We start from the raw sequence: 13186 nt of genomic DNA, 5'->3' as shown, positions 1-13186 counted from the left end.
CCCATCAGGGCTCCCAAGGACACACATAGGGGAACCCAAGGACACCCATCGGGGATCCAAAGGCCACCACCGGGGCTCCCAAGGCCACCTATAGGGGATTCCAAGGACACCCATAGGGGAACCCAAGGACACCCATAGGGGAACACAAGGGCACCCATCAGGGCTCCCAAGGACACCCATAGGGGAACATAAGGGCACCCATAAGGGATCCCAAGGACACCCATAAGGGATCCCAAGGACACCCATCGGGGATCCAAAGGCCACACATCAGGGCTCCCAAGGCCACCTATAGGGGATTCCAAGGCCACCCATAGGGGAACCCAAGGACACCCATAGGGGAACCCAAGGACACCCATAAGGGATCCCAAGGACACCCATAGGGGAACACAAGGACACCCATAGGGGATCCCAAGGACACCCATAGGGGAACACAAGGGCACCCATAGGGGATCCAAGGACACCTATAGGGGAACCCAAGGACACCCATAGGGGAACCCAAGGCCACCTATAGGGGAACCCAAGGCCACCCAATGGGGCTCCCAAGGGCACCCATAGGGGAACCTAAGGACACCCATAGGCGAACACAAGGACACCCATAGGGGAACCCAAGGACACCCATAGGGGATCCCAAGGACACCCATAGGGGAACCCAAGGACACCCATAGGGGAACCCAAGGACACCCAATGGGGGATCCAAAGGCCACCCATCGGGGCTCCCAAGGACACCCATAGGGGAACCCAAGGACACCCATAGGGGAACCCAAGGCCACCTATAGGGGAACCCAAGGCCACCCAATGGGGCTCCCAAGGGCACCCATAGGGGAACCTAAGGACACCCATAGGCGAACACAAGGTCACCCATAGGGGAACCCAAGGACACCCATAGGGGATCCCAAGGACACCCATAGGGGAACCCAAGGGCACCCATAGGGGAACCCAAGGCCACCCAATGGGGGATCCAAAGGCCACCCATAGGGGAACCCAAGGGCACCCATAGGGGAACCCAAGGACACCTATAGGGGATCCTAAGGACAACAAAAGGGGAACCCAAGGACACCCACAGGGGATCCCAAGGCCACCCATAGGGGATCTCAAGGACACCCATAGGGGATCCCAAGGACACCCATAGGGGAACCCAAGGACACCCTTCGTGGATCCCAAGGACACCCATCGGGGCTCCCAAGGCCACCTGTAGGGGATCCCAAGGACACCCACAGGGGAACCCAAGGACACCCATAGGGGATCCCAAGGCCACCCAATGGAGATCCCAAGGACAACAAAAGGGGGATCCAAAGGCCACCCATCAGGGCTCCCAAGGACACACATAGGGGAACCCAAGGACACCCATCGGGGATCCAAAGGCCACCACCGGGGCTCCCAAGGCCACCTATAGGGGATTCCAAGGACACCCATAGGGGAACCCAAGGACACCCATAGGGGAACACAAGGGCACCCAACAGGGCTCCCAAGGACACCCATAGGGGAACATAAGGGCACCCATAAGGGATCCCAAGGACACCCATAAGGGATCCCAAGGACACCCATCGGGGATCCAAAGGCCACACATCAGGGCTCCCAAGGCCACCTATAGGGGATTCCAAGGCCACCCATAGGGGAACCCAAGGACACCCATAGGGGAACCCGAAGGACACCCATAAGGGATCCCAAGGACACCCATAGGGGGAACACAAGGACACCCATAGGGGATCCCAAGGACACCCATAGGGGAACACAAGGGCACCCATAGGGGATCCCAAGGACACCTATAGGGGAACCCAAGGACACCCATAGGGGAACCCAAGGCCACCTATAGGGGAACCCAAGGCCACCCAATGGGGCTCCCAAGGGCACCCATAGGGGAACCTAAGGACACCCATAGGCGAACACAAGGACACCCATAGGGGAACCCAAGGACACCCATAGGGGAACCCAAGGACACCCATAGGGGATCCCAAGGGCACCCATAGGGGAACCCAAGGGCACCCATAGGGGATCCCAAGGACACCCATAGGGGATCCCAAGGGCACCCATAGGGGAACCCAAGGACACCCATAGGGGATCCCTAGGGCATCCATAGGGGAACCCAAGGACACCCATAGGGGATCCCGAGAGCATCCAATAGGGAACCCAAGGGCACCCATAGGGGAACCCAAGGACACCCAATGGGGGATCCAAAGGCCACCCATAGGGGCTACCAAGGGCACCCATAGGGGAACCCAAGGGCACCCATAAGGGATCCCAAGGACACCCATAGGGGAACACAAGGACACCCATAGGGGATCCCAAGGACACCCATAGGGGAACACAAGGACACCCATAGGGGATCCCAAGGACACCCATCAGGGCTCCCAAGGGCACCCATAGGGGAATCCAAGGACACCCATAGGGGAACCCAAGGACACCCATAAGGGATCCCAAGGACACCCATAGGGGAACCCAAGGACACCCATAAGGGATCGCAAGGACACCCATCGGGGATCCAAAAGCTACCCATCAGGGCTCCCAAGGCCACCTATAGGGGATCCCAAGGACACCCATAGGGGATCCCAAGGACACCCATAGGGGAACCCAAAGACACCCATAGGGGAACGCAAGGACACCTATAGGGGATCCCAAAGCCACAAAATAGGGACCCCATGGGCACCCATGGGGGCTCTGAGGTCCCCCAGCTCCCCCACCTGCGCCGTGCCGCTGAGGCAGTCGCTCTCCATCTCCTTCTCTCCCATGGCTCGCGCGCAATCCCGGGCTCTTTCCAAGCACCTCAGCGCCTGGCTGTGCTCCCCTGCCCTCAGGTGGATTTGGCCCAGGTTGTAATGAGCCCTGAACAGGTCGTCGTGCAGCCGTTCCCTTTCGGCCACAAAAACGCTGCGCTGCAGGAAGAGCCGCCGGCGCTCGGCGTCCTGCAGGCTGTCGTAAACCAGGCCCAGGTTGAGGTAGAGACGGGTCCGCATGGCTGCCACCTCCCGGCGGGGGGCACGGCCTGTAGGGGGGGAATGGGGGGGAATGAGGGGGCTGGGGGGGAATGGGGGAAGAATGGGGGGGAATGGGGGGCTTGGGGGGGAGAATGGGGGGCTGGGGGGGAGAATGGGGGGGAATGGGGGGGAATGGGGGGGAATGGGAGGCTTTGGGGGGGAGAATGGGGGGCTGGGGGGGGAAATGGGGGGCTGGGGGGGAGAATGGGGGGGAATGAGGGGGCTGGGGGGCAATGGGGGAAGAATGGGGGGGAATGGGGGGCTTGGGGGGGAGAATGGGGGGCTGGGGGGGAGAATGGGGGGGGAATGGGGGGGAATGGGGGGGAATGGGAGGCTTTGGGGGGGAGAATGGGGGGCTGGGGGGGGAAATGGGGGGCTGGGGGGGAGAATGGGGGGGAATGAGGGGGCTGGGGGGCAATGGGGGAAGAATGGGGGGGAATGGGGGGCTGGGGGGAGGAATGGGGGGGAATGAGGGGGCTGGAGGGGGAGTGGGGGCCTTTGGGGGGGAGAATAGGGGGGAGAATGGGGAATTGGGGGGGAATGAGGGGGCTGGGGGGGAATGGGGGGCTTTGGGGGGGAGAATGGGGGGAGAATGGGGGATATGAGGGGAGATGGGTGGGCAGGGGGGAATGGGGGGCCTTGGGGGGGAGAATGGGGGGATGGGGGGGGAATGGGGGGGAATGAGGGGGCTGGGGGGAATGGGGGAAGAATGGGGGGGAATGGGGGGGCAGGGGGGAATGGGGCGCTTTGGGGGGGAGAATGGGGGGCTGGGGGGGAATGGGGGGCTTTGGGGGGGAGAATGGGGGGATGGGGGGGGAATGGGGGGGAATGAGGGGGCTGGGGGGAATGGGGGGCTTTGGGGGGGCGAATGGGGGGGGAATGGGGGGAGAATGGGGGATATGGGGAGAATGGGGGAAGAATGGGGGGGAATGGGGGGATGGGGGGGGCAAGGGGGGGAATGAGGGGGCTGGGGGGAATGGGGGGCTTTGAGGGGGAGAATGGGGGAGGAATGGGGGGAGACTGGGGGATATGGGGGGAATGGGGGACGAATGGGGGGGAATGGGGGGATGGGGGGGGGACTGGGGGGGAATGCGGGGGCTGGGGGGAATGGGGGGCTTTGAGGGGGAGAATGGGGGGGCTGGGGGGAATGGGGGGGAATGAGGGGGCTGGGGGGGAATGGGGGAAGAATGGGGGGGGAATGGGGGGCTGGGGGGAGGAATGGGGGGAATGAGGGGGCTGGGGGGGAATGGGGGAAGAATGGGGGGGGAATGGGGGGCTGGGGGGAGGAATGGGGGGGAATGAGGGGGCTGGGGGGGAATGGGGGGCTTTGGGGGAGAATGGGGGGATGGGGGGGGAATGGGGGGGAATGAGGGGGCTGGGGGGGAATGGGGGCCGAATGGGGGGGGGAATGGGGGGGCAGGGGGGAATGGGGGGCTTTGGGGGGGAGAATGGGGGGGGAACTGGGGGAGAATGGGGGGATGGGGAGGGAAATGGGGGGGAATGAGGGGGCTGGGGGGGATGGGGGCTTTGAGGGGGAGAATGGGGGGCTTTGGGGGGGAGAATGGGGGATTGGAGGGGAGAATGGGGGGCAATGCGGGGGTGAGGGGGGATGGGGGAAGACTGGGGGGGATTGGGGGTGAATGGGGGATATCGGGGGAGCAATGGGGGGGCAGGCGGGAATGGGGGGCTTTAGGGGGGAGAATGGGGGATGGGGGGTGAATGGGGGGGCAGGGGGGAATGGGGGGCTTTGGGGGAGAATGGGGGGCTGGGGGGGTAATGGGGGGGAATGAGGGGGCTGGGGGGGAATGGAGGGCTTTGGGGGGGAGAATAGGGGGAGAATGGGGGATTGGGGGGGAATGAGGGGGCTGGGGGGGAATGGGGGGTTTGGGGGGGAGAATGGGGGATATGAGGGGAGCTGGGGGGCAGGGGGAATGGGAGGCTTTGGGGGGCGAATGGGGGGATGGGGGGGAGAATGGGGTGTTTGGGGGGGAATGGGGGGGAGCCATGGGGGATATGGGGGGGGCTGGGGGGAGACTGGGGGGGCATGAGGGGGCTGGGGGGGATGGGGGGCTTTGGGGGGGAGAATGAGGGATATGGGGGGAGATGGGGGGCAGGGGGGAATGGGGGGCTTTGGGGGAGAGAATGGGGGGGACTGGGGGGGGCATGGGGGGGCCAATGAGGGGCTGGGGGGGGATGGGGGGCTTTGAGGGGGAGAATGGGGGGGCCGGGGGGACTGGGGGGCTTTGGGGGGGAGACTGGGGGATTGGAGGGGAGAATGGGGGGGAATGAGGGGGTGAGGGGGGATGGGGGAAGCATGGGGGGGACTGGGGGGAGAATGGGGGATATAGGGGGAGCTGGGGGGGCAGGCGGGAATGGGGGGCTTTGGGGGGAGCATGGGGGGATGGGGGGGAATGGGGGGACTGGGGGAAGAATGGGGGGGGCATGGGGGGCTTTGGGGGGGAAACTGGGGGGCTGGGGGGGAGAATGGGGGGTTTCGGGGGGAGAATGGGGGGATGGGGGGGGAACTGGGGGGGAATGCGGGGGCTGGGGGGAATGGAGGGCTTTGGGGGAAAATGGGGGGCTGGGGGGGGGACTGGGGGGGAATGCGGGGGCTGGGGGGGAATGGGGAAGAATCGGGGGCTGGGGGGGGACTGGGGGATATAGGGGGAGATGGGGGGCAGGAGGGAATGGGAGGCTTTGGGGGAGACTGGGGGCTGGGGGGGGACTGGGGGGGCAGGGGGACTGGGGGGCTTTGGGGGAGACTGGGGGGCTGGGGGGGTAATGGGGGGGAATGAGGGGGGCTGGGGGATATGGGGGCTTTGGGGGGGAGAATGGGGGGGCCGGGGGGACTGGGGGCCTTTGGGGGGGAGAAAGGGGGGCTTTGGGGGGAGACTGGGGGAATGGGGGGGCGAATGGGGGGTCTGGGTGGACTGGGGGGTTTGGGGGGGAATGGGGGGGGCATGGGGGGGGATTGGGGGGCTTTGGGGGGGAGAATGGGGGGTCTGGGAGGTCTGGGGGGGGGGACTGGGGGATATGGGGGGAGAATGGGGGAGAGACTGGGGGTTTGGGGGGGCATGGGGAAGAGAATGGGGGTTCTGGGGGGTCTGGAGAGAATGGGGGATTGGGGGGCAGAATGGGGGCTTTGTGGGGGAGAATGGGGGGCTGGGGGGGAGAATGGGGGTTTGGGTGGGAATGGGGGGGGAGAATGGGGTCTGCGGGGGGGAATGGGTGTTTGGGGTAAGAATGGGAGGTTACGGAGGGACTGAGTGGAGTTGAGGGGGGAATGGGGGGATTTGCGGGGGAGCATGGGGGATTTAGGGGGAATGGGGGGAGAATGGGGGTCTGGGGGTCTGGGGAGGGAATGTGGGCTAGGGGGGAGAATGGGGGGGCATGGGGGGGGAATGGGGTGAGCATGGGGGCTTGGGGGGGAGAATGGGGAGGCAGGGGGGAATGGGGGGGAGAATGGGGGGTTTGGGGAGAGAATAGAGGGGTGGGGGGGGAACTGGGGGGTCTGGGGGGAGAATAGGGGGGCAGGGGGGGAATGGGGGGGAGAATGGGGGCTTGGGGGGGAATGGGGGGAGAATGCGGGGGTCATAAGGGGCTGGGGTGGGATGGGGAAGCGAATGGGAGGGCAGGGGGGGAATGGGGGAGAATGGGGGATTGGGGGGGACTGGGGGCCGCATGGGGGGGACTGAGAGGGCTGGGGGGAAGACTGGGGGGTCTGGGGGGGGACATGGGAGGGCAGGGGGGAATGAGGGGGAGAATGGGGGGAACTGGGGGGACTTGGGGGGAGAATGGGGGATTGGGGGGAATGGGGGGTTTGGGGGCAGACTGGTGCGTATGGGGAGACTGGGGGGGGACTGGGGGGTACCCTGGGGGGGCAGGGGGGACCTGGGACGCGCCTGGGGGGCTTGGGGGGTCTGGGAGGGGAGCATGGGGGCTTGGGGGGTCGACTGGGGGGGCACGGGGGGGAACTGGGGGGGCGATGGGCGCTTGGGGGGAATGGGGGGGAGACGGGGGGTTTTAGGGGGAATGGGGGGAGAATGGGGGGGCAGGGGGGTCTGGACGCACGACTGGGGGATTGGGGGTTAGAATGGGGGGGCAGGGGGGGGAATGGGGGTTTGGGGCGGACTGGGGGTTTGGGGAGGAGGAATGGGGGCGAGCATGGGGGGTCTGGGGGGTCTGGGGGGGAGGCTGGGGGGGAGCACTGGGAGTTTTCGGGGGACTGGGGGGGAGAATGGGGGATTGGGGGGGGAGACTGGGGGGGCTGGGGGGAGATGGGGGGGAATGAGGGGGCTGGGGGGAATGGGGAGGAGAATGGGGGGATGGGGGGGCATGGGGGGGAATGAGGGGGCTGGGGGGGACTGGGGGGCTTTGAGGGGGAGAATGGGGGATTGGCGGGGAGCATGGGGGGCAATGAGGGGGTGCGGGGGGATGGGGGAAGAATGGGGGGGCATGGGGGGAGCATGGGGGCTATCGGGGGAGATGGGGGGGCAGGAGGGACTGGGGGGCTTTGGGGGAGAATGGGGGGCTGGGGGGGTAATGGGGGGGAATGAGGGGGCTGGGGGGGGAGTGGGGGCCTTTGGGGGGAGAATAGGGGGGAGAATGGGGGATTGGGGGGGAATGAGGGGTTTGGGCGGGGAATGGGGGGAGCATGGGGGGCTTGGGGAGAGAATCGGGGGGCGGGGGGGAATGGGGGGTCTAGGGGGAGAATCGGGGGCAGGGGGGGACTGGGGGGAGAATGGGGGCTTGGGGGGGAATGGGGGGAGACTGCGGGGGTAATAAGGGGCTGGGGTGGGCTGGGGCAGAGAATGGGAGGGCAGGGGGGGAATGGGGGGCGAATGGGGGATTGGGGGGGAATGAGGGCAGAATGGGGGGGACTGCGAGGGCTGGGGGGAAGACTGGGGGGTCTGGGGGGGGAATGGGAGGGCAGGGGGGAATGGGGGGGAGAATGGGGGGAACATGGGGGGAATTGGGGGGAGACTGGGGGATTGGGGGGAATGGGGGCTTGGGGGAAGAATGGTGAGTATGGGGCGACTGGGGGGGGAATGGGGGGTACCATGGGGGGGCAGGGGGGACATGGGGACGCGCATGGGGGCTTGGGGGGTCTGGGAGGGGAGAAAGGGGGATTGGGGGGTAGAATGGGGGGGCAAGGGGGGGGACCTGGGGGGGAGACTGGGAGCTTTGGGGGAATGGGGGGGAGACGGGGGGTTTAGGGGGACTGGGGGGAGACTGGGGGGGCAGGGGGGTCTGGCCGCAAGCATGGGGGATTGGGGGTTCGACTGGGGGGGCCGGGGGGGGAATGGGGGTTTGGGGTGGAATGGGGGTTTGGGGAGGCGGCCTGGGGGAGAGAATGGAGGGGTCTGGGGGGTCTGGGGGGGAGGATGGGGGGGAGCATGGGAGTTTTCGGGGGAATGGGGGGGAGACTGGGGGATTGGGAGGGGAGACTGGGGGTTTGGGCGGGGGCATGGGGGTTTGGGGGGCAGATTGGGGGATTTCGGGGAATGGGGGGGTGTGGGGGTTCTGGGCGGTCCGGGGGGGCGAATGGAGGATTGGGGGGGGGAATGGGGGGACGCCTGCGGGGTCTAGGGGGGGCCTGGCGGGTTTGGGGGGAGACTGGGGGATATGGGGGGGGCCATGGGGGCTTGGGGGGGGACTGGGGGATGTGGGGAGACGCATGGGGGGCTTGGGGGGGAATGGGGGTTTGGGGGGGCGGCGGGGACATTGGAAGGGGACACAGGGACACATGGAGCGGACATGGGGACCCAGCGGGGACCTGGGGACACATGGAGGGGACATGGGGACACACAGGGGGATATGGGGACACATGGAGGGGACAAGGGGACACAGCGGGGATATAAGGACACATAGGGGGACACCGGGCGGACATGGGGACACATGGAGGAGATATGGGGACACAAGGAGGGGACAAGGGGACAGAGGGGCCGTGGGGACACAGAGGGGGACATGGGGACACATAGGGGGATATGGGGTCACATAGGGGACATGGGGACACATGGAGTAGATATGGGGACACATAGGGGGACATGGGGACACATAGGGGGATATGGGGACACATGGAGAGGACACGGGGACACATAGGGGGACATGGGGACACAAAGGGGACACGGGGACACCTAGGGGGATATGGGGTCACATAGGGGACACGGGGACACATAGGGGGATATGGGGACACATGAGGGGACATGGGGACACAGAGGGGACATGGGGACACATGGAGAGGACACAGGGACACATAGGAGGATATGGGGACACATGGAGTTGACAAGGGGACACAGAGGGGACATGGGGACACATAGGGGACACAGAGAGGGTCCGTCAGCCCTGACCCTCCAGGCGCTGGTCGAGGATTTGCAGGCTGGTTCCGAGGCCCGCTCTGCCTCCCTCAGCTCCTCCTCGGCCTCGGCGCCGGCGCGGCTTTCGGCAGCAAACATGTGGGTCCGGCCGATGGTGGCCCAGGCCCTCTGCTGCTCCGTGTCGTCACCCAGCGCTCGCGCCAAGTCCAGGTGGCGGCGCTGGTGCTGCAAGGGATGCCAAAAGATGATCAAATGGCAGGGCCCAAAATGGGGAGGAAATGGGAAGGGGGACAAGGGGGGCGAGCGGTGGGCGAGTGGCGGGGAGACTGGTGGGGAAACCCATGGGTCGGCTGGTGGTCAACCAATGGGTCAACTGGTGGTCAACCATTGGGTCAACAGGTGGTCAACTGGTGGTCAACCATTGGGTCAACTGGTGGTCAACCAATGGGTCAACTGGTGGTCAACCATTGGGTCAACTGGTGGTCAACTGGTGGTCAACCATTGGGTCAACTGGTGGTCAACCAATGGGTCAACTGGTGGTCACTGGTGGTCAACCCATGGGTAGGCTGGTGGTCAACCATTGGGTCGACTGGTGGTCAACCAATGGGTTGACTGATGGCCAACCAATGGGTTGACTGGTGGCCAACCAATGGGTCAACTGGTGGTCAACTGGTGGTCAACCAATGGGTCAACTGGTGGTCAACCATTGGGTCGACTGGTGGGTCAACTGGTGGCCAACCAATAGGTCAACTGGTGGTCAACCATTGGGTCGACTGGTGGTCAACCAATGGGTTGACTGATGGCCAACCAATGGGTCAACTGGTGGGCAACCAATGGGTTGACTGGTGGTCAACCAATGGGTCAACTGGTGGTCCAATTGGTGGTCAACCATTGGGTCGACTGGTGGGTCAACTGGTGGTCAATCAATAGGTCAACTGGTGGTCAACCATTGGGTCAACTGGTGGTCAACCAATGGGTTGATTGTTGGGTCAACCATTGGGTCGACTGGTGGGCAACCAATGGGTTGACTGGTGGGCAACCAATGGGTCAACTGGAGGTCAACCAATGGGTTGTCTGGTGGCTAGCCATTCGGTGAAATGGTGGCCAACCAATGAGTCAACTGGTGGGCAACCATAGGGTCAGCTGGTGGTCAACCAATGGGTTGACTGGTGGGCAACCAATGGGTTGACTGGTGGCCAACCAATGGGTCAACTGGTGGTCAACTGGTGGTCAACCAATGGGTCAACTGGTGGTCAACCATTGGGTCGACTGGTGGGTCAACTGGTGGTCAACCAATGGGTCAACTGGTGGTCAACCATTGGGTCAACTGGTGGCCAACCAATGGGTCAACTGGTGGTCAACTGGTGGTCAACCAATGGGTCAACTGGTGGTCAACCATTGGGTCGACTGTTGGGTCAACTGGTGGTCAACCATTGGGTCAACTGGTGGTCAACCAATGGGTTGACTGGTGGCCAACCAATGGGTCAACTGGTGGGCAACCAATGGGTTGACTGGTGGCTAACCAATGGGTCAACTGGTGGGCAACCAATGGGTCGACTGGTGGCCAACCAATGGGTCAACTGGTGGTCAACCAATGGGTCAACTGGTGGTCAACCATTGGGTCGACTGGTGGGTCAACTGGTGGTCAACCAATAGGTCAACTGGTGGTCAACCAATGGGTTGATTGTTGGGTCAACCATTGGGTCAGCTGGTGGTCAACCAATGGGTTGACTGGTGGTCAACCAATGGGTCAACCAGTGGTCAACCATTGGGTGAAATGGTGGCCAACCAATGGGTCAACTGGTGGTCAACTGGTGGTCAACCAATAGGTCAACTGGTGGTCAACCATTGGGTCAACTGGTGGTCAACCAATGGGTTGATTGTTGGGTCAACCATTGGGTGAAATGGTGGCCAACCAATGAGTCAACTGGTGGTCAACCATTGGGTCGACTGTTGGGTCAACTGGTGGTCAACCAATGGGTTGATTGTTGGGTCAACCATTGGGTCGACTGGTGGTCAACCAATGGGTTGACTGGTGGCCAACCAATGGGTCAACTGGAGGTCAACCAATGGGTTGTCTGGTGGCCAGCCATTGGGTGAAATGGTGGCCAACCAATGAGTCAACTGGTGGTCAACCATAGGGTCAGCTGGTGGTCAACCAATGGGTTGACTGGTGGCCAACCAATGGGTCAACTGGTGGGCAACCAATGGGTTGACTGGTGGCCAACCAATGGGTCAACTGGTGGTCAACCACTGGGTCGACTGGTGGTCAACCACTGGGTCGACTGGTGGTCAACCATGGGGTCAACTGGTGGTCAACCAATGGGTCGACTGGTGGTCAACCATTGGGTCGGCTGTTGGGTTGACTGGTGGCCAACCCATGGGTCGACTGGTGGTCAACCATTGGGTCAACTGGTGGTCAAACAATGGGTTGACTGGTGGTCAATCAGTGGGTCGACTGGTGGTCAACCAATGGGTCAACTGGTGTTCAACCATTGGGTCGACTGTTGGGTCAACTGGTGGCCAACCAATGGATTGACTGGTGATCAACCAATAGGTCAACTGATGGTCAACCATTGGGTCAACTAGTGGTCAACCATTGGGTTGACTGTTGGGTCAACTGGTGGTCAACGGTTGGGTCAACTGTTGGTCAACCAATGGGTCGACTGTAGGGGCAACTGGTGGTCAACCACTGATCACCCATGGGGTCAACCAATGGGTGGATAGTAGGTCAACCAATGAGTCGACTGCTGGTCAACTCTTCCCCCAACCCTTGAGCAAACCACAACCAACCATCCATCCCCATCCCCCCCGTCAAAACAACACCCCGACCCCACCAAACCCCCACCCCCAACCCCCGACCCACCTCCAGAGCAGCCTGGTACAGCTCCATCTCAGCCAAACGCTCGCCGATCTTGCGGTGCGCCACGGCGCAACCGATTCCATCGCCCACCTCCTCCAGCAACCTCAGCTCCTCCCGGTGCTCAGCCAAAGCCTCTTCATACCTCCCTACGGCACAACCGGGGCTTCAAGGACCCCTCCCACCCCCCCGAGGAGGAGCCAATTGGGACCCCCAACCCAGATCGGTGTTGCCGACGCACCGTGGCTGGCCAGGATCTCGCCCAGCTGGTTGCAAATGGCCGCCAGCTCTGCCGCATCGGCGCCGCGCTGCTGGGATTTCTCCTTGGCCTTCTGCAGCTCTGCAAGGGAGGGAGGGGGGGGAATGGAGAAATGGAGCCAATGGAGCCAATGGAGCCAATGGAACCAATGGAGCCAATGGAGCCAATGGAACCAATGGAACCAATGGACAAAATGGAACCAATGGAACCATGACAAAATGGAGCCAATGGAACCAATGGAACCAATGGAGCCAATGGAACCAATGGAGCCAATGGAACCAATGGAACCAATGGAACCAATGGAACCAATGGAGCCAATGGAACCAATGGAACCAATGGAACCAATGGAGCCAATGGAACCAATGGAACCAATGGAACCAATGGAACCAATGGAACCAATGGAACCAATGGAGCCAATGGAACCAATGGAACCAATGGAGCCAATGGAACCAATGGAACCAATGGAGCCAATGGAGCCAATGGAGCCAATGGAGCCAATGGAGCCAATGGAACCAATGGAACCAATGGAACCAATGGAACCAATGGAACCAATGGAACCAATGGAACCAATGGAGCCAATGGAGCCAATGGAACCAATGGAACCAATGGAGCCAATGGAGCCAATGGAACCAATGGAACCAATGGAACCAATGGAACCAATGAACCAATGGAACCAATGGAACCAATGGAGCCAATGGAGCCAATGGAACCAATGGAACCAATGGAACCAATGGAACCAATGGAACCAATGGAGCCAATGGAACCAATGGAACCAATG

General features: G+C 63.0%; 1 protein-coding gene across 1 annotated transcript in view; it reads right to left on the bottom strand.

Annotated features, from left to right (window-relative positions):
- LOC125687722 (tonsoku-like protein) overlaps positions 1–12507 on the bottom strand; it is a 41141-nt gene extending 28634 nt beyond the window's left edge. Inside the window, exons 1-4 of the mRNA XM_048932962.1 lie at positions 12391–12507; positions 12156–12298; positions 9323–9514; positions 2679–2980 (exon numbers count right to left, since the gene is read on the bottom strand). Coding sequence (XP_048788919.1) covers positions 2679–2951 — 273 coding nt within the window. The 5' untranslated portion in view covers positions 2952–2980; positions 9323–9514; positions 12156–12298; positions 12391–12507. The remainder of the gene's footprint in view (positions 1–2678; positions 2981–9322; positions 9515–12155; positions 12299–12390) is intronic.
- Positions 12508–13186: the final 679 nt, after the last annotated feature.

The sequence above is a fragment of the Lagopus muta genome, unplaced genomic scaffold (assembly GCF_023343835.1).
Source record: "Lagopus muta isolate bLagMut1 unplaced genomic scaffold, bLagMut1 primary scaffold_175, whole genome shotgun sequence".
Lineage (NCBI taxonomy): Eukaryota > Metazoa > Chordata > Aves > Galliformes > Phasianidae > Lagopus > Lagopus muta.
Note: the sequence above shows the minus strand (reverse complement) of the source record. Positions and strands in the feature narration are given on the sequence as shown.